The sequence below is a fragment of the Zootoca vivipara genome, chromosome 4 (genome assembly GCF_963506605.1).
Source record: "Zootoca vivipara chromosome 4, rZooViv1.1, whole genome shotgun sequence".
Lineage (NCBI taxonomy): Eukaryota > Metazoa > Chordata > Lepidosauria > Squamata > Lacertidae > Zootoca > Zootoca vivipara.
In genome coordinates, this window is record NC_083279.1 from 28762124 (window position 1) to 28783736 (window position 21613).

The 21613-nt window shown below is 43.1% G+C and overlaps 1 protein-coding gene across 2 annotated transcripts; it reads right to left on the reverse strand.

The window, feature by feature from the left end:
• Positions 1–7969: 7969 nt before the first annotated feature.
• Positions 7970–20797, reverse strand: PDCL3 (phosducin like 3). 2 transcript variants are annotated; one of them, XM_035115404.1, is made up of 7 exons: positions 20552–20797; positions 17846–17978; positions 15786–15876; positions 12811–12954; positions 11425–11633; positions 9872–10058; positions 7970–9769 (listed from the first exon to the last, which is right to left on the reverse strand). In XM_035115404.1, exons 1-6 carry the CDS (start codon positions 20555–20557, stop codon positions 9913–9915), a joined length of 729 nt encoding a protein of 242 aa, XP_034971295.1. In that variant the 5' UTR covers positions 20558–20797; the 3' UTR covers positions 7970–9769; positions 9872–9912. The 2 variants fall into 2 exon arrangements, with proteins under 2 accessions (XP_034971295.1, XP_034971294.1); XM_035115403.1 differs by having other exon boundaries at positions 7970–10058.
• Between the last annotated feature and the right edge of the window lie 816 nt (positions 20798–21613).

Genomic DNA, 21613 nt, shown 5'->3' on the forward strand with positions numbered 1-21613 from the left:
AGGAGAATCCCCAGAGCAGATTTGGTGGGGTGCACAGGGAAGGAGACAGAGTGGACGTCCTGTTGCACTCATACAATGACTTCATTGAATACAGCCTGCTTCTGTGCACTGCCCTGAGAGTTCTAGCATAGCAGTATAGCTCAGTCAGGACAGCATGAGACTCTTAACCCCAGGGTCATGGGTTCAAGCCCCTTTGAGGGGGGAAAATCCTGCACTGCAAGGTTTTGGAAAAGATGACCCCCGTGGCCCCTTCTATGATATATAAACATAGTAAAGTCAGTACAAGAAGATTCTAAAGGAGCTTTCTAAAAGTTTATGAGGCATATGAAAATTGAGACACCATCTGCCTGTCTAGTGAAATATGTCAGTGCAGATAATATGAGGTGTAAATTAGTTTACTGTTCCTTGGATACTAAAAAAGAAGGAAGTCAGAACATAGTCAATTATAGTTCAGTGCAACATTAGAACAAAGTGGCCATAAAAGAACATTTACAGAGCTATGCATGACTGCATGCAGCTGAGAATTCAGACTGAAGCATCCGTGTTGAAAGAACTCAGAAAATGTAAGGTAGAATCAAGACATTTCTTGTCTGCTTCTTTTGTATGATCATGAGATCAGGTTATTTCATGACCTCAGCAATGACGTGGGTGATGTTTTGGCACAGCTGTTTTCCAGTCCGCTCTGGTACCATATGTAATTGGAACACCATGGGGGGGAACAAAAAAAAGTATTGTTGCACCTTAAAGGGTAACAAATTTATTAGGGCCTAAGGCTTTGTGGAAAGGGATGTGGGTGGCGCTGTGGGTTAAACCACAGAGCCTAGGGCTTGCTGATCAGAAGGTCGGCGGTTCGAATCCCTGCGATGGGGTGAACTCCTGTTGCTTGGTCCCAGCTCCTGCCAACCTAGCAGTTCGAAAGCACATCAAAGTGCAAGTAGATAAACAGGTACCGCTACAGCGGGAAGGTAAACGGCATTTCCGTGTGCTGCTCTGGTTCGCCAGAAGCGGCTTTGTCATGCTGGCCACATGACCTGGAAGCTGTACGCCGGCTCCCTCGGCCAATAACGCGAGATGAGCGCCGCAACCCCAGAGTTGGTCACGACTGGACCTAATAGTCAGGGGTCCCTTTACCTTTTAAGGCTTTGTGGGCAGAGTTCCACTTCATCAGATGCATGTTTTTGCTGTGGTGGTAGTCAAACATGGCTGCTACTCTGGGAATTGTTACATCTGAGAGGAGCTTATGAAGCAACTGCTTCCTATGCCAGCAATGCCCTTTCCCTGGAGTTGACAAGATAAGTATAGGAAGTAACCACTGTGTTTCCCCATTGCATAAAACACCAGAGTGATGTGGGCATTTGCCATTTAATATACCGTAAGAAGTTGCTATAGGTAGCTGACATATACACAGTCTTGAGTTCCATGCATAACCGACAGGATTCATTTTGTGAACAGTTCTGTTTAGCTGCCTGCATTCCACAGTTCACAGAGCATTAGGTAACCCATTTGACAGCTTCTTCATTTCATACAGGTACCATTCTTCAAGCAAAGTTTCTTCTTCTTCTCTTTTTGTTCAGTGTGAATGTCTGTTAAATTACTTCTCTTGGATTGCCCGATGTTCAAAGGAGAAATAAATTCTTAACAACATATTGAGTAAATCCTTCTGACATAGTTTCCACATTTCTGCTGAAGACAAGAACATATTTCTACAAAGTAGGTCAGGAACTCCAGGGAGACATTGTCGCTGCCTTTGATTTTTCTACCTTGAAGTTCAAAGAGCATGAGTAAGTTCATTGAAAAAGGAAGTGCAGAATTATTTGAAGGCTAGGCTACCGTGTCACATACTGAAGATTTCAATGGCATTTTAGTAATGAAGCATAGAGTGTGGGGGTTGCTATATAATTTTGATCCTGTAGCTATTAAAGCTTGGGCATCCTTTTTATCATTAGCACTTAATGTTTCCTATTGAGGTTAGTGCTTGCACACAACCTACACCTCATATAAGCTATCGGCATCCTTATCTCGAAACGTCACACTGAAGATGTATTTTATGCAGGTAGGTTATGGTGCTGTACACCTTGCATCGAAGCAGTCAATGAGACAAGGGCCACCTCTCATGTAGGTTACATTTCACCACATTCCTGAAAGCCTATGTTCCTTAAGCTGCCATACTCCAGGGGTTCTTAAGCTCCCACCAGCCTTTTGTAGATGGTTTCTAATTCTTCTCAGAGGACTTGGAAGCAGCCCTCACAGGCATAGCTGAGAAAGACAGGTTTGGAGCAGCTTAGACACCCTGTCTCTCAGGCCTGATCAGCCTATACATGTATCATACATACTGGTAGTATGTTCCATTCAGTAACTTATGAAGATGGTTGAAACATATTTATTCATACTTTTTTTTAAAAAAAATATCTGTCCTTCCACCAAGGAACTGAAAGTGGCATAAATGGTTGCCCCTCCCGTTGTCTTCACGAAAACTTTATGAACCTTGCAAAGTAAGTTAGGCTGACAGAGAATTACTTATCAAAGTCATCTAGTAAACCTCGTTACTGTCCAAACGGAAATCTGTATCCACATTTCCACACTCATAAGCCCAATGTTTAAGACACTTAACCACATTTGCCGTAGAATCAAAATAGCATTGCCAGAGGTTTTTTTTTAGTTAATCCACCAGTGTTATGCTGACTAAGAAAATCCAAAGGGGAGCTCTGCAATACACTGTAAGGAGCACAATATATTACAGTAAGTCCACATTGTCAAGACCTAAATGAGCAATTCCCCTGGTGAATAGCATATGTATCTCAGAGTGCCTTTTCACCAAAGATGGGCTGCTTAATTCCTAGGATCTATAATTTAAATGCAGCAAATGCACTTGTTAAGAATATATATAACTTGGACCCTGCCCCACATCAACAAAAGCACATAGGGCACAAGTTGTTATTATTATTATGGTTTATTATTTATTAAATTTTGGTATCCCACCCTTCCTCTGAAAGCAGCCCATGGTGGCAAACATTTCTATAATAAACATCATTCTGTATCTTTTAAATTACAGTTGTCATTTTTTAAGTGATAATAAGAGAGTTTCATCTTTTTTGAAAGCCACTTTCATGCTTTTCTACAATCACCTGGCATATAAATTTCATTAAATTAAATTATAAATAAAACAATGAAACATTTTCAAGCATTCTAAAAACGGCACAAATTGCATAGGAAAGGCGTCTTAAGAGCCCTTTTTTAATGTCGTATCTGAAAACCACCTATGCTATTCAAGCCAGTTTCACTATCATGACTTCCCTCAAATAACCCTTGAAACTGAAACATTTGAGATCAACTCATAATTATTTATCATCTGTAATCCCCCAGTAAGTTGTCAGGGACAAAAAAAAAACTTTTGACAGTTGAAGGGCTTAGGTTTGAAGGATACATGGACCCTAAACACTATCCTGTTATATATCATGACCTTTGATTTCCAGTGCCACTCAAATCCTGCTTTCTGACCTATATTCCAAGGCAAGCTAGATGTGATGTGCGTGATTTGTGATTAGGATCTCCTATGGCTTTTGTTTTGCTAATTAGGAGTCCACCGGGGTTGAGCTGGGTGTTCTGGAACAAGTGCTTAAGCCTGTCCTCCATTGCCCTTCCCAGATGTAAATAAATCCTGAAGCTGCTATTAGCTGGGTGCTGGTAGTACAGCTTCTATGACTGCCTCTCCTTGCTCCACCAAAGCAAATAACAGCTTCAGGGCCTGGGAAAGGGTAACACTTGAACTGGGATCCTTTTGGCTCTTCGCTGTTGCTTAGCTACTATATTATGCCTACGATGCTGAAGCCCTGATAATTTAAAAGTACCCTGCTGCTGCATCTGTCTGAAATGTTGCAGCAATATTCCCCCCACTGATTTGCCATTCAGATACTGAGACGCAAGCTGTCTACCTTGCAAATCCACTAACCTATCTACCCAGTAGTTTGCTGACACTGCAAGGGGCAATGTCACGACAAATATCAGTGTTCTCTAAAGCCCCAACAACTACAACGTGCATCATGAAGGAGACAAAATTGTTCCACTCCACCATCTTCTATACTGAAGAAGCAACAACTGGAAAACCAGACACACAGCTTAAGATAACTCATATTGCACAGATGTAAACATCCAGTAATAACAGTGGGCTCTGTGGGCAACAGTGACATCTTCTGGGTATAACTAAACTCTGCTGTGTTTGTGTGTTGCATTGATGAAGGCATGAGACACATACGTGCAATGTTCATAGCAATGCTTATGCGGGATAGGAGAACATTTTAATGTGTCTTTTCACAAATACACACAATTTTAAGGAAAAGCTGCCCGGGCATTTTCCCATTATGAAACGGAAACTGGATATGAGGGTAAATTAAGTTGTTAAAATGTAAACAGCATTTTAAATGAGACTAGCAAGTAACTTCATACTTGCTCATTAATAAGCATAGATAACATGATTTATATATTGCTGTTTTATTGTTTTATACTGATTTATTGGGGAGGGCTGTGTGTTTCCATTTTATATGCTGCTCTTTAATACAAAGTTGTAAGGTATATAAATGTTTTAAAATAAATAAACGGTTAGCAACTTGGGAGCTCCAGATACACCCCCCAAAAGTTAGATTCATTTCTTGGGCACCTGGTTGCTGAGATTTAATTTTTTAAAAAATAATAATAAAACTTAAACAAAGAAAAAGGAATCCAGTTTATCTGTTTTAAAATCCATATCTGCTTCAGACAGCAAAATGTCTTGAGCCTGGCTCTGTCAATGGCTGCTTTTTATCCTTGTGATTTTTTGAACTTACATGAAGGAAATAATTAACCCCTGACACAATTAGCATTTAAATTATGCTTTTATAACAAATATAGGCACATGTCCTTTGTGTTTGTAGAAGGGGGCGGTTATTGGTTTGTTTTGTTCTTGTTTTTATTATGTATTTTGTGTTTTTGTATTTTTATGCTGTGAACTTCAGATGAAGGGCAGTACTGTATACAGATTTAAATAATAACAGTAATAATAATACAACTAGCATTCTTCAACTGACTGATTTATAAAATGTATTTACAAAATTGCCCTGCCTGAAAAAGTGAAGGAAAATAGAAATGGCCAGAATCCTCTTCCATGAATATATTCTTTTTTTTTTTAATGTGGTCATCCTGTTGCAGTGAATTCCCTGCATTAATCAGCAGTTAAAAGTAGCATATGCTCATAGCATATGCTGCTTTTTACCACCACAATATCATATTGCAAGAGGCTTTCCTTTGTCCAGTGGTATTTGCACCTAAACATACTGTGAGGGATTTCAATTTGGCTTCATTGTTTTAACCTGCCTAGATCTCCAGGGAGCTTTTAATTGAATATTAAAAAAAGAGATTATCAGTGTCGTCAATTACAGTTAACTCACCATTTGTCCCGAAGTATTTACTGATTTGTATTTCGTCTTGATTTTTGGCCGAGGGATGATGTCTTCACCCCCTTGTTCACATGATGTTTATAAGCAGCGAGCCTTTTAAGTAGAATCATAGGGCGCCCCCCCATCTATACTGTACATTTAAGGCAGTATCAGGATTCATCCCACAAAGTATCCTGGAATCTGCAGTTTGTTAAGGGTGCTGAGAGTTGCCAAGAGTGGTTTTAGTTCCCAGGGAACTCTGGAAATTGTAGCTCTGTGAGGGAAATGGAGGCCTCCTAACTCTCAGCACCCTTAACAAACTACAGTTCCCACAATTCTTTGCAGGAAGCCATGACTGTTTAAAGTGGTATAATGCTGCTTTAGTTGCAGATGGGGCCATGGGAGTTGGTCAGGACCGTAAAGGTCACACAGTTCAACCCACTGCAGGAAATAAACTACAGTGGCAGCCCTGACAGATATCTAACCAACCTCTAGTTAAACACCTCCAATGAAGGAGAGTTCACCAACTTCTGAGGCAGACTGTTCCACTGTTAAACAGCTCAGGCTGACAAAGGTGTTCAATCAAAATCCCCTCTTTTTCATTTTGTACCCATTGACTCAGGCAATGTAACTTTGAAGAGGTCATTGATGACAGCAAATCAAAGTTAAGTTCCATCCAGGGCTTTTTTTTTATAGCTCAGCTCCGACACCTCTCAGGTACAGTAGGTGTCATTGCCATTCTAAGAGAACAAGGGGGAAGTTCATGGTGAGCCCCAGCACCTCTTTTTCTAGAAAAATAGCACTGGTTCCATCCCTTTCAGTGGAAGATGGTATAAGCCTATTATTCACCTGTCTTCATTAATATCAGGAGCAGGCATCCCCAAACATCGGCCCGCCAGATGTTTTGGACTACAATTCCCATCATCCCTGACCACTGGTCCTGTTAGCTAGGGATCATGGGAGTTGTAGGCCAAAACATCTGGAGGGCCGCAGTTTGGGGATGCCTGATCAGGACTCTCAAAGATCCTTAATGTGGGTTTTGCGTCCCAATTATCTCATTGACACCCGGCATTAAAAACAGCCCTGCTAGTTCAGACATAAAGGTCTATCAAGTCAGCACCCTGCTTCATGCAAAGGCTAGTCAGCAGCTTCCAGAACATCAAAAAAAGGACATGAAAGCAGTAACCCTGCTGTGCCCCCAATCTGGTATTCAGGGGCTATACTGAGGCTCTGAACATTTTGCTAATCATAACCAAGCCATTGAGGGGACTCTTCTTCATAGATTTGCCTTAATCCCTGCCATCACTGCAAATTTGTGACAGTGAATTATAAAAAATAACTAGGCATTGTGTGGAGAAGCATTTTCCTCAGAATGTCCCATAAAATATGGCTCTCACCAGCACCCATATTGCTAGGGTTGCCAGACTCAATAGAGGACAGGACTTCTGTGCCTTTAATTGCCCCGCTCTCTTTTGAGCCTGGAAACCTTAAAGAGAAACCAGCAGACCCTTTGTTTAATTTCCAAGCAAAGGGTCTGCTGGTTTCTCTTTAAGGTTTCCAAACTCAAAAGAGAGCAGGGCAATTAAAGGCACAGAAGTCCTGTCCTCTATTGAGTCTGGCAACCCTACATATTGCACTGCATCACTGTAAAGGTAAGCTTGTGGTAGATTCACATTTCTAATGTTACAGGACAGTGATGGGGAGCCTGAAGCCTGGGGGCAAAATGTGACACACACCCCAGCCTTCTCTACTGGCCCTCCAGACCCTCCCCAGGACACAGCTATTACTGACTGTACTTTGCACCCACCTCCTTGAGTTTTTTTTTGCCTGGCTGGAATGTATCCTCAAACTCCGATGATACCTCTTGCTTGTCTCGATTGGTGTATGTATAGAAACTACTCTACAACACAATGCTAAAATTTATGGTACATTAGTTGCTCTGCTCAGTTCTAGCCCAGTCTGCCACTATGTTGCCCCTAGGTGGCTTCCCAGAAGGGAATGCGGCCCACGGGCTGCAAAGGTTTCCCTACTTTTGTTATAAGACATTTCCACCTGGTAACAAATGTGAACCATATTGATTTGCAAGGACTCATTAAAACACACACACAAACCCAACAAGCAAGTTTTTCCTTTGTGTGCTTCTAAAGCTTCCACTGTGCCATGACGTTAAAATGATCTCTCATTAGCCGCGTCCTGCAGATATCTCATTTTTACTAAAAGCCTTTGATTAGCATGAGAGAAATGGAGCGCAAGACAGGAAATTGCTCTTGCACGGGTGTAGGAGTAAAGAAGCAGGAAGAAGAGATATGTATTCCAGCCTTCTCTAACTGCCCATTTCTATGGCTTCTCACATAGGCTCCTTTCAGAATGCAACCTCTCCTAGGCTTCTTAAACCAAATAGTTCATCTTTGTTCTCCACAGTCATGTTATATCCTTATGGTTGATGATGATATTTTTATGTTTTTATTATAAGCCACCCGGAGAACATTGTTATTGGTCAGTGTTTAATACAGTACTATTAAGAAATATTAAGTTCATCTGAGACAGGAAATGACAGGAAATCAATTTTAAAAATGCTTTATTCAGTGATGTAAAATACTTGCACATGCAAAATAATTATGTGAAGGCCCAAATTTAATATTATACACAATTGCATGGAATACAGGAGAAATGGTACCAAAGTGTTGTGTGTTTTTTAAATGCCACTACTTGTTGAAAAGTGCACATGAATTTAAATGGTCACTGTAATGCGTCCCCAACACCTCCTCCAGCTGTCAGAGGTCAGGATCCAATGGGCTTAAATTACAGGAAGAAAAAATCTGGTTGAGCATAAGAATTTATTGATAGGGAGAACAGTTGTACAATGGAATCGATTGCCTGGGGAAGGTGGCGAGTTTGCCCTTCCTGGGCCTCTTCAAGCATAGGCAGAAGAACAATCTGATAAGGATGTTCAAAGTTTCCTACAGGGAGTTGGGCAAGATGGTCTACAAGACTTCCTCCAACCAAATGGTTCTACCGGTATGACATGAGGGCTCAATCCTTCTATACATATTTGCAGATAAAAACTAGCTATTTCAACATGTACGTACCTATGGCAGTGTGTATATATCCAATTTCAAAATGTTACGTGAAAAGTCACTCTTAAAAGAGTTGAGGAAGGCTCAAATAATTTGACATAACATTTTGCAGAGCTCTTTATTAGAGTAGTAGTATAGTATAGTACAGTATTATAGTACCGGTATGTCAGGCTATAGGTGAATACTCCCTCACATGAGAAAAGCTTTCCTGCACATGGAAAGCTAGCATGTCAGGAAAGAGGGTGTTTTATCTTTCTATGAGCAGTTTCTTGTTTTAAATGTCAAGCAATTTTGCAATAGGAAACATGTTGGACCAGATGACCTCCAGAGTCCCCTGCAATCTCTAAAACTATGATTCTATGCCGATTCCCCACTTCCAGTCTAAAATGGCACAGTCCAAATGGTCTTTCTGCATGTTCGGATTGGATATTTACTCAATAAAATATCCAGAAGCCTGAAGATTGACTGCATTCTACTGCATCGTTTTTATTACAACTTTTATGGGCAACAAAAAATATTTATAGCGGCCGTCATTTACCTACTTTCAATACAAGACTGAATAGCACTTCTTCATGGAGGGGCAGGGGGTGGTAGAAAGATGCTCAGCCACTAAAGATGCAGTATATACTGTACACATTTACTTGGGAGTAAGTTCTACTGAGCATGGAGGGGGGACTTGCCTCTGAGAAAACAGATATGCAATTGCACTACCGTAGTTTTACCAAAATCGAGAACATTGGGTGCGGGACAAATTGAACTGTTTAAAAGTGTCCTTCTGTTACATTTCAAGAACAGAATAGAACACACTGCATCTCCATGAGACAGTCAAAAAAACTTTCAGAGTTTTTAAAGATTTTAAGTAAATATACAAATATTCTCACTGTAATTCTGAGATCTTGGCAGCAATATTAGCCTTCCACGGTAGAATAAAATATGCACAATGTTCCACACTGCCCTTTAAAAATTAATCATGTATTTTTATTTGAGAATCAAGAATTGCATTATAGCCGTTCCCCAACAATAATGGAGTTGTTGGCCTTTGTCAAAAGCATAGAAATGACCAAGCACTCTCTGTGCTTAAAATGACTCTGGTACAGAGGAGAGAGTTGTCACCCAACAGAGGAAAGAGCAAGCAAACACCCAGAGGGCAAATGTACTGTTGGTAGTTATGTCCACAGTAGGGAATGTCCACAACAAGCGCCTGATTCATCAGGAAGCCTTTTCAATTTCCTCCAATTTACTGCTCGGCAAGCCTCCACATAACCACGACTTCTTTAGTAAAATCTAAAAAGCAAAAGCAAAAACCCGTCAGTGGTATTTATGGGGCTGCAATCACATGCACTCTTTACATGGAAGTCAAGTCCCACTGAATGCAGTCAGACTAACTTCAGAGTACTCAGGCATAGAACTGAGCTTCACACGAGGCCCTAGTCATCTTCTGGGTCACTTTCTTCCCTCCTTGCTGGAACAGAGCACTTGATGGAAGTCATCAGCTGGTCCTGGATCTGCTTCCTGGGGTTCTCCTCCAGGTCTGTCTTGATGGCACCCGACTCAGAAATCTTCCACTCCAATTCTAAAACGCAAGAGGGAAGAATGACACACGGCAGTGACTTATAAGCTGGAACAAAGAAAAGCGTCGCTGTGTTCCTGCTCTTCGGGACGTACGCTTCCCATCTGCTGTTTTCAAATTTGCTTTTACTACAATGCTAAGTTCCACACGAGCTCTATGAAGAAAATGGAAATACATTAATTGCCTCAAAACTCCAGCATGTTCTCCGACAGACAAAAGCAAGGTCATCTTTATAACTGTTGTCAGGAGAGACAGAAGCAGCTGTTAATGTTTCTTCTGCTGTTTTAAAGAGAGATTTAAGAAACAAAAAGCAAGAATGCATACATACTGCTCCCCATTACTTCCTGCTTGTTTTCTTTACTACCCAAACCCAGAAACACTTCCCACCTATCAGCAGGCCTTTATTACATGGGCTCAAATTGGCTTAAACCCCAGAAGTTGGAAGAAAGTCAATACTTCAAGTTAATCAGATGTCTCACTGTTAACTGTGATGGCAATCTAACAAGCCAGCCTCAATTATGTTAGGCAGAAAGAACAAAAAGGAAGGGGAGTGGGGAGGAAATTAATGTGATTCTGTTACGCAAGTTGACTTGTTCCACAGAGTCAGGGACAAGAATCCACAGAGACTGTGGCTTGCAGAGCTTGGTTGTGAGGCGGAGATAGAACCAAATTTTAGTGGACAATGTTCAGCGGTGTCTCAATCAGATATGTTTTTATTGTATTTCTTTATAGGATGTCTTACCCACTTTTACCATAAGGCCCCATGGAAGGTTACAATTATAGCTGGGTACATAGGATAAATCTTTTATCTTATGAGTCGTCTTTGCTGCCTTTGTATTCTTAATAGTTTTTCTACATACTTTGCAAAGTGCTTCGAGCATCAATTTAGTACCAAAAAGCAACCTATTAATGTGTTAAACACATAAAAAGGATCAGCTGCCAATCAATGCGACAGTTACATGGGTTGCTTCCATTTGGGCCCTTTGTCAAGGTCTAAGGGACCCAGGTGGCGCTGTGGGTTAAACCACTGAGCCTAGGGCTTGCTGATCAGAAGGTCGGCGGTTCGAATCCCTGCGACGGGGTGAGCTCCCATTGCTTGGTCCCAGCTCCTACCAACCTATCAGTTCGAAAGCACGTCAAAATGCAAAGAGATAAATAGAAACCGCTACAGCGGGAAGGTAAACGGCGTTTCCATGTGCTGCTCTGGTTCGCCAGAAGCAGCTTTGTCATGCTGGCCACATGACTTGGAAGCTGTACGCCGGCTCCCTCAGCCAATAATGCGAGATGAGCGCCGCAACCCCAGAGTCAGTCACGATTGGACCTAATGGTCAGGGGTCCCTTTACCTTTACTTTAGAGGAAGCTACTTACCATCACTTGTCAGGTTCATGCCTCCAAACACCAGGGGTCCAATAAATTGGGCCTTGATGTCCCCTTCAAGGTAGACGAAGATTGTGGGGAGGTTTCTATCTGGATAGTTGGGTATGCAGGTTGTCGAAATGGCTTTGACGAACTTGACGTCTGGGAACTTCCTTGCAAGTCCGTTTAAGTGTTGATTTATCAAGGCACAAAGGGGAATACTTTATTTTTAAAAAAGGAAAAGGGGAAGAAATCCATTAAAGAGCCATGGTTTTTTTCCCCTTTTATTTGTTTTCTTAGCACTTACGCTGCAAAAAACCAAATAAAAATGCCCATTTCTAGAATAAGTAACCTGATAGGAACATACGATATTTAGCCTTGCAAATGTGTTCTCTCACACAAAGGAGCGAATGCATCTTTTAAAACGGAGGCTGCTGTGACACATACAGTGGTACCTCTACTTATGAATTTAATGCGTTCCGAAAGCACATTCGTAAGTCGAAAATATTTGTAAGTCAAATCCCATAGGAATGCATTGGGAGAAAAAATTCGCAAGTAGAAGCAACCCTATCTAAAAATTCGTAAGTAGAAAAAATCCTATCTGAACCGCATCCAAGATGGCGGACAGAGCTCCATTCGTAAGTAGAGTTATTCGTAAGTAGAGGTACCACTGTAAATTTTTATTGTATTTTTATGTCATCATTTCTCCAAGGAAGTCAGGTTTGTATCCACGCTTTCCACTCTCCTAGTTTATCCTCACCACAACCCAGAGTGGTAGGTTATATTGAGAGAGAATTACTGGCCCAAGGTCACCTAGTGATCTTCTTGGCTGAGTGGGGATTTCAATTCATGTCTCCAATCACTACACCACTACGCCATACTGGTTCTCAGATCTATGCCTACCATTGCAAAGAGAGATTTCCCACAACCTTTAAAATGTTTTCCCATTCCAATACAGGCACCCCCAATTTGCTTGGTGGTTGCGTTCCGGGTCATCGCACGTGACAGCGGAAAATACATGTCCATTACGGCCCTGCCCTGCAATGCTCCCTTTTCCTGCCACTTCTTGGTTTGCAGCCATGGGCATGTGCTTTGAACGCTTGCAAAATGGTTGTACACAACTACCCTCCTTCCTGATTAAATTGCTAGAACAATGAAGCAAATCAATTCCTGATGATGTCACTGAACTGTAGTTGGGTGACTTTGTGTTTTAAAAATTCCTTTCATTTGCACAACAGATATCAATGTCAGGGTTCTGAAAGCGCTCGTCTGCTGCAGCATATTTCGTTGGCTAAAACACAAAATGCAAGATCACCAGTTTGGGGGCAGTTTCATAAGACCAAAGCTGCTACAGAAAAAAACTGTGCAAACAGCAGTCATCTTGAAATGCTTGCTTACCCTTGCTTGTACAAGTGTAGTATCACCCATATATCCTTGCCAGCTTTGGTAATTTCTTGGACGTAATCCTGTCCCGAGATCTCTAAAACGTGTCCAAATTTATTCTTTGCTTGCAAGGCTTTCAATTCAGCTAGCCTTTGCTGCCTACACCATGGGGGGAAAATGAGAAAAGGAAACATACAGATGGATTTGAGACCAGAGATATAGCACTGAGTGTTTAAGGCACTTCACAATTGTTATCTCAGTAAACCATGGTTTACTTTTATCCTCCCCTATCCCACACAAGATAAAGGAATGCCTAAGGCTTCCTGCACAGCTCCTCCATTACAGAAGACAGAACTAGCGTCAGGTCCTAGTTTCACAACTCATGTCTCACTACAACCACTATGCTGTGTGAGGTTCCCCCCCCCACTCCATCAAAAGGGAAGGAGGTGAGAAGTTGACACAAAAAAGGGCTTGGTGACTGGTTTTGAAATGAGCCAAAAAGTAAGTAGCAAGGACAGTTGTAATTGGTGAAAAAAGAACCTTCAAAGGGGCTGAGGTGGAAAACCCAACTGGCAGTTTTGTGCTGGAGGCACAACAAATCTCTTAGCTCCCATGCAGCTGTCTCTCTTTCACACACTAACATAGGATTATACTGTAACTACACCCACACTGTCACCAATGCTGATCCCCAGCAACCCAGAGACCACAGCTGTTTGGAAAACCATTGCTGTAAATGTAAGAGCACAGGAAGTGGCACTGTACCATATTAACTCAGTACTGTCTACTCTAGGAACGGGGAACTTCATACTCTTGGGCTACATGTAGCCCTCCAAACACCTGTATCTGGCCCTCAAGACTCTCCCCAGTCCTAAAAGACCTACACTGGCTCCCAGTATGTTTCCGAGCACAATTCAAAGCATTGGTGCTGACCTTTCAAGCCCTAAATGGCATTGGCCCTATATACCTGAAGGAGCATTTCCATCCCCATCATTCAGCCCAGATACTGAGGTCGAGCTCCAAGGGCCTTCAGGTGGTTCCCTCATTGAGAGAAGTGAGGTTACAGGGAACCAGGCAGAGGGCCTTCTCAGTAGTGGCACCCGCCCTGTGGAACGCCCTCCCGTCAGATGTCAAAGAGTTAAATAATTATATGACCTTCCATAAATTTATAAAGACGGCTTTGTTCTTTTATATTCTGGTTGACATGTGTCCTTGAGCAGTGTTAATACCTCTTGTTCAGGCATCCCCAAACTGTGGCCCTCCAGATGTTTTGGCCTACAACTCCCATGATCCCTAGCTAGCAGGACCAGCGGTCAGGGAAGATGGGAATTGTAGTCCAAAACATCTGGAGGGCCGAAGTTTGGGGATGCCTGGTCTTGTTCAATGGGACAGACTCCAAAGTTAAGTATACATAGCATTGCAGCCTTAGTTGCAGAGCCCAGGCTGGAATCTATGCTGGTGGAGCCAAAAGATTTAGGAATTCACCTGCCCGGCTGCTGTCTTAATAACACTGACTTGTAAGCAAATCCCACTGAATGAAACTTGCATCCAATGAAGCATAAGACTGCAGTGCCAAAACTTTTTTTTTTTATTTCTATAAAGGATCACATCTCAGTTGCAAATTATGAAATCCAGTTTCCAAGCTCCTGATGAATAGAGGAAGGATTAGTGGAGTTAGTGGGATCATCATTGAATGTCAATATTACACTGTTCTATTGATTTACAGACTGAAAAAGCAGGTGAGAGAGAGCAGAGAAACCACAACAGTATTGACAAACCTACAACACTAAGCAGTTGCTAAAAACTGGGCACTTATCATTTCTAACTAAGCACAATATTAGTTTTGCAGATGTTGATTGCTAGAGGTGTACATAATGATCTTTAGAACTGAATTTGCAAGGTCAGATGTTTTAAAGAATACATTTTAGAAGCAGCATTTAACACAGTAAACACTAATAACCTGAATGTGAGGGTGTTGTTGCGGCTACTCCTGAGTAAAGACGCCCAAGTCTGCTCTGTCTTTAAAAGTTTTATTGTGCATAGTATTTACAGTGCGGAGATAGCAGAAAACATGACCTCTCAGTCACTCGCAGAATCTGGGAGTGGACGTTTCCGGCTACGGGACCAGCATAAGAGTTTGGGCACCCCAAAACGCCTCCTCCCGACCTTATGTTTGGTGGTGCGCCTTAATTCAGGCGCCGGAAGGGGCTGTCTGTTCCCCTCCACCTCTTGGTCCTGGCGGCGCAAGGGCTCTCCTACATATCTGAGCCCTGACACCTCCGTCCCGCTCACTTCCTGATTCCCCTCACCTGACCCACTGCTGCTGCTCTCCCTGGGCGAAGTGCTAGTCAGCAAGAGGGAAGGAGGCTCCCTATACAGAGATCCCCCAACACCTGAGTTCTAAGATAACCCTAAATACAGAGAGATGAGAAGTTATTAAACAAATCCTATTGCCACTGTGAATATGCTGTCTAAACTTTTAACCTTTGATCCTCCAGGCAGAATTTGCGTCCTCTTATTTTTTGTGATAACCCTTTCAGTTACTGTTTTTTAGAGGGCTACCAAGAGGCGGCCTGATTTGGCTAAAACTGGAGGAAAACCAGGGGGTGGGTCTTGTAGATTTCATTAATTCTCTTATCTATTGCAGGGGTCAATACATCCTAGCTGGCCTTCCTGGCCAGCTCAACCTGTTTTTGCCCATCTTTTTCAACTGGGGAGGAGGATGAGCCATTGCAGGGAGAGAGATGGGGGCTCCCACCCATTCTGCTGAGCCACAGACCTGAAGAAAACAGCAAAATGTCACATGGCTTTTCAAGTGTCTTAGAGGTTCAATGCAGTGTCTCCTATTCTCCTCAAGTCAGCATGGCATCAGGGAGAGTTCTCATAATGCTCCAGGCTTGGGGTTCTCCCCAACTACCTGTTCTCACTGGAACAAAAAAAAATGTACACACCAGTGCTTAGCTGGCAAACATGTTTGTGGGTCTTGCTCTAACCTGTACATTTCCATAGCACGTTCATCTTCCTCACTGAATTCATCTTCATTTTCTTCAAGTTCTTCCAGGGTCATGTCTTCATATGTTTTCACTGTTTGTAAGAAATGCAAGATCATCAGTATGGCACAAAATAAAAGCCAACCATTATTGGAGCTTTGAATGGGTAAAGAAGGTTGGTAACAGTCTTAGAAATGTTTTTATATGTTTTTGTTGTTTACCTACTTTATCATTGTGTTTGCTGCCCTGGGCAATATAAATTTAATAAATAACAACAACAGAATCTCTTTAAACATGCAAATAATTAATTTCCAAATGAGAGATTTTGGGAATTAAGAACCAATTAAAGTATTACTGTATATGGCAAGGAGTATGTACATCATATATGCCGAGATAAACATTCTGCACAATAAAACCAAGGTATAAATTTGCTAGATGCTACAAAAGAGAAGTGAATTCCATCTTAAATCCAGGTCCTCGCGAAATCCAGGATTCCAGGCACTACACTATCTCAGCAACTCTGCTTCCATAACTTACATCCTGGGAGTTATCATTTGTTACAAGGCTTCCACTCCCGCTGAGTAAGCTCTTATTTTAGGCAGCTATCATCAGTTCGCTTTCTAAATGACGTGAAATATGGAAGGCAATTAGTCCAAACCAAGGGATGCACTCTTGTCCAATGAAATATTTTCTAACTATCAAAAGAGCACCCCACAGGGTCAAAGAAATCTCTCCAAAGAAAAGCATTTTCTTTACCAAGGCACTTCAGAGCTATCACGCTAATTCCCACAAACAATCCTGCAGGCGCATAAGATGATGTGGCGGGGGGGGGGGGAACCTTCCAGAGAATGAGGGGGTTGCATTCCTTATAGAACAGCATTGTGAACCCAGCCAGCTGGACGGGGTATATGTAATAAAATCATCAAATCATCATCAACAAAAATAGGTGAGCAGCAGAATACATCCCTGCCATGCAGTTTCTACATCCCCCCCATATACACATCTAGGCAGTTCAAGGATTCATCCCAAAAGCACTTGAGGAGGGGGTGAATCAGATCCAATGAGGGTTGTGGCCTGCGAAGAGAGCAGGGCCGTCTTGAGCAGATCACGCGCCCTGGTGCTGAGGGGCGGAGATCGCTCCGCCGCCCGCCCCGCCCTCGCAGGGCGCAATTGTTTGCCGCGCGGCGCCCTCCTTGCCAGGCCGGCGCCCAGCTTACCAGCCCCCCGCCATGGTGCACTGCGCCACCGGGGGTCTACGAAGAGCCGGCCCTGGAAGAGAGAGCATGGCCTGAGAAGGCAGGGCTTGAAGGAGATTCTGAAAGGCTGGGCAGAGAGATATGAAGGTTTACATCTGCCCCCTAGGTCTTAGGTTCTGTGCCCCTGATGTGAAGCATTGCAATGCAGGTCCAGTTTTAGATCACCCCATTAGAGTTGTCAAGAGAAATTTATCCATCTATATTTTTAAGTCTCTATTCAAGATTCTATCCCAGTTTGCACACGTTGCATCCCACAGTGATCATTGGTGGGTCCTGCAGAAAAATATACTTCTGACTGTGCTGAAAAAATAAAAAAGCTGTAATTTACAATAATTTAAACTGATTTACAATGATACAAAAGTGCAACAAAAAGCGCACGAACAATTCACTTTCTACCTCTGCTAGGGTCGTAGTCGATCAATGAACAAGAAATCTGGATCCAGACACTGTTTCAATTGTCCTTCCCTGTGGGATTAAAAACCTAATGCCCACCGGGGTTGTAAGGATTTCACCTGGGAGTCCCCCAAAGCAACCTTTATGATTTCCCAGAAGCCCTGGAGGTTCTATATGTCTCTTTGAGTGTCCTCATAGCTCAATATGATGCTCTTGTAAGGACTAATCTCAATATTTTTCAAGGTCACAGAGGGGGCGAGGAAGCACCAAACTACTTTCTCGAAGGCTACCCATACCTCAAAATGCAATGAATGCACAATGAGGCCTTTGTCTGCTCTGTATAGGTTGATACATTCTGGTGACAAGGCAAGGTGGATTACAGAAGCATCACATTAAATCAACTAAAGGGCTTACCAACAGATTTTTGCTGGATTATCTGCAGCTCCCTTTCCTCTTCAGCTTGTTCTTGCTCTTTCAGCTTTTCTTTCGGAGGAAGGATGCCTTTTTTACGCAAGATGTCATTCCACTCTGTGTCCGCATTAGGATCCTAAAGCACATAAAATTGTCAGAGCCCAAACTTACAACCAGTGGGGTTTTTTGTGCTGGCACCCACCAGTTGTTGTAAACTCATGTGAGTAGCAGCCCACCAGTAGGGCTGAGCAATATATTAATATATTGCCCCAAACTGGTTTGAAGTCCATATTGTGATATTGGTTTCATAGTTTTAGACCTGGCAATATAATTTGAATCGTGGAGTGTGCGCGCGCATGCGAGCTATGAGAAAATCACAATGTGGCAAAGCCAACGTGTGAAGCAGCCAGCCTTTACACAGCCATCCTTATTTCAGACATTGTGACATATCAGTATATCACAATGTTTAGCTGGTAATCTATTGCAATGTTGAAAACTAGATATTGGCCAGGCCTACCAACCTGTTTGGAGTACTGTCACATCTTTTTTTTTTTGCTGCCCGTTGCAGCCATCTTGTGTTGGTATCCACAATTGTTTTATCAAGATATGAATGCCAGCCCCTCATTCTTTACCCCCCAAAAGCACTGCTTACAACTGTCATTCATACCTCAAACACCTTGACTATCGAAACCTAAGTTTGGCACTGAACAAACTTAACCCTTCAGTTGTTCTGGACTGCAACTCTCACCAGTCCTAGCCAGCACGGCCAATGGTTAGGGAGTTATAGTCCACAACAGTGGTTCCCAACAGGTGGTCCGGGGACCCCCAGGGGTCCGCGAGCTATGCCAGAGGGGTCCGCAAGATGCTATTAGAATAAAAAATATATTAAATATATTTCGTATGATAACAGATTTTTTGTTTTGGCCGCTTCCTGCATGAGCAGAGTCTAGCGCAAAACTAGAATTAGATAGAGGCAGTAGTTCTGCTGCATGCCGTTAGGTGGCGCTTTACAAACACTACTGTTTTGCAAAGAGGCAGCGCGCGCATTCTACTAACGCTCACCTCCCCAAGATGCTTTGCGCGCGTCGGCTTCATTTGTGCGCTACTGCGCAGGTACCCTGTCTTCTCCATTCCCCTCCCTCCTCCCTGGCGTGCGCTGCCTCTTTGCAAAACAGTAGTGTTTGTAAACAAAGCAAGCATTTTCTTCCATGTGTTTCATGAAAAACAAATATAGGAATCGGCTCGACATGCGGTCGGATTTCAGAGTGAAAGTTTCAAGTTTGGAACCTAATATTTCAGAAATAATGGACTCAAAGGACAGATTTAACTTATCTCATTAAGAACTGAAAATTAAAACTAACTGTATACTGATGGAGTACTCTGTTGTAACTGTAAAAAATGTATAAATATAAAATATAAAAAGACTCTTAATTTGGCTCTCACTTTTTAATTTTAGGATTAGGAATTAATGGGGGTCCTTGTCACAATAGCGGCTCGATGAGGGGTCCTCGAGAAAATTTTGTTGGGAACCCCTGGTCCACAACATCTGGGGCCATGCTGGTCACTGGCTTTCTTTTAGGATTCCAACAAACAGTATACAAAACGTATTCTACATAAGTTTGCAGGCTTCAATCCAATGTGTATATATGTGGGAAGAAGTATCACTGAAATCAGTGGCCTTTTTTTCTGAGTAAACATTTATGATTCATCTCAGTTCTACTTTCCAGTAGAAAAAAAAGGCCCGAGCTCCTTAAATAAAACAAATACATACTGGAAAAAGCAAGTAAAGTTTTGGATTTCATACACGTATGCAGGACTACAAAAAAAAACTAGTGTCCAGAGGGATTAGTCTGTTGAAACAAAAACGGAAAAGAACAAAGAGCATTATGCCATTAAAAAAAACCTATTATGGCATAAGCAGTTTGTGGACTAAAATCGACATCATCAGGCACATGAAGCAATATCCGGAGTTGCTTGTATAAATAGACATGGGATTGGTGTGTGTTGTAAACAGTGAGGGCAGAGGGAAATGAAATGTACCAACTGTGACCATTATATTAACAGTGGCCATTCACAAAGAACGTGTAAGTGATGTCACGGTTATCCTACCACTGGAAAGCAGGGCTGCTACACATCGCTCACGCTCAATTAGCAGTCACAGTGGCTAGCAGCCTGCCAACTTTACTCTCCCCTATCCCATACAACATGACAGTTTATTTTTTCAGTGCTAAGTGCAGTTAGTCATTTGCGGAGAATTTTTTATTTTTTAAGAACTCAGAAGCAATTCCAGCTTCCCCACCTCCTGTGTTTGAAAGAACACCCGCCCCGCCCCCCTCCGTTTCTTCTCCTGCAACCAGCAAATGCAAGGCAGCCTGGAGCGCATGCTCGCGAAAAGAAGAAAGCCGAAGGGATCGGGGAGGGGGGGCGGACCGGACACGGAGGCCTTTCCTTCCCCGACAGGAAGAACCACTGCGTGTCATCTTTGCAACCGAACACATGGGAAGCAGAAAGCGAGCTGATCTTCCGGGTTTCAGCTACCGTGGGCAGGGATCTTTCCTGGACCTGCCCAGACCACTCGCGTCCCCAGCCCCGTTTCCCCTTCTCCAGATAAAGCGATCCCATATTACGCAGTGGGGTCTCCCGGCAGGTGCGCGCCTGTGTGCGTTCCCTTCCCCTACCGAAGGGAGGATACAGCTCAGAGTAGCTCACCTGCATGTCTGGGGAGCGGGGTGTCCCAACTTTTGCTGCTGGTGCTGTTGCTAATTGAGGCAGGTCCTCCTTAGGCGCTCCACGTGGATCCCGGGGGTCGCTGAGTCGGCCGCCTCCAAAAGCGCACAAGCTCGTGTTACACGCCCAGCTGACGCGTCTGCCCCCTTCCCGAGTTGCCCGTATTAGGACTGATCCGGGCACTTTCTCCTGCTGGTCGGAGGAAGGAGCAGCGAAAGGCTCTCGGAGGAGGCGGGGTGCCGAGAATGATGGGTGACGGGAAGGAAATCAGTAGCAAGGGAACGCCCACGTTTCCTTGGGCTCTGGAAACTCAGCGCGTGTTTTTTTGTTGTCACCACATTTGCTGGTTGCGCTTGTAATAATAATAATAATAATAATAATAATAATAATAATAATAATAATAATAATAATAATATGCTTTTTTAAAAGGAGATCTGTTATAATAGTATCACCATGGACATTTGAATAGGGTTATAGGAATTCTAAGGTCTTATATACGTATATATAGCGAAAAAATGTTCATAAATGTACAAGGCAAACACACATGCATAAGTATAGTGTCTGAAACAGTACAGTGCAGGAGAGCAATCCTGGAGCCATTTTGACCAGGGGTCGGCAAGGTTTACCAGCCATGGGCCGGATCACTCCCACGAAGATCGTGGGCTGGACTGGCGCAGCACGCTGCCGGAAATCGTGTCTGCTCATGTCTGTGGTGCCAGAAATTGCATCTGCGCATGCCCAGACGCCGAAAATCGCGCCTGTGCAGATTGCAGAAGCACTTTTCAGCATCTGGACACGCGCAGGTGCAATTTCCAGTATCTGTGCATTCTGTGCCGCTCGGCAAGTCCCCGCACTGTGCTGTGCCGTTTTAGCGCAGCGGGGGGGGGGGGACTTGCCGAGCGGGCAGCTTGGTTCAGGGGCAGCTTGTGGGCAGGTAAAATGGTCTTCGTGGGCCGCATTTGGCCCATGGGCCGCACGTTGCTGACCCCTGACTTTGACACTCCCAAAGTGACCTCAAATATTTCTCTGCAAGGAGGAAGGAAA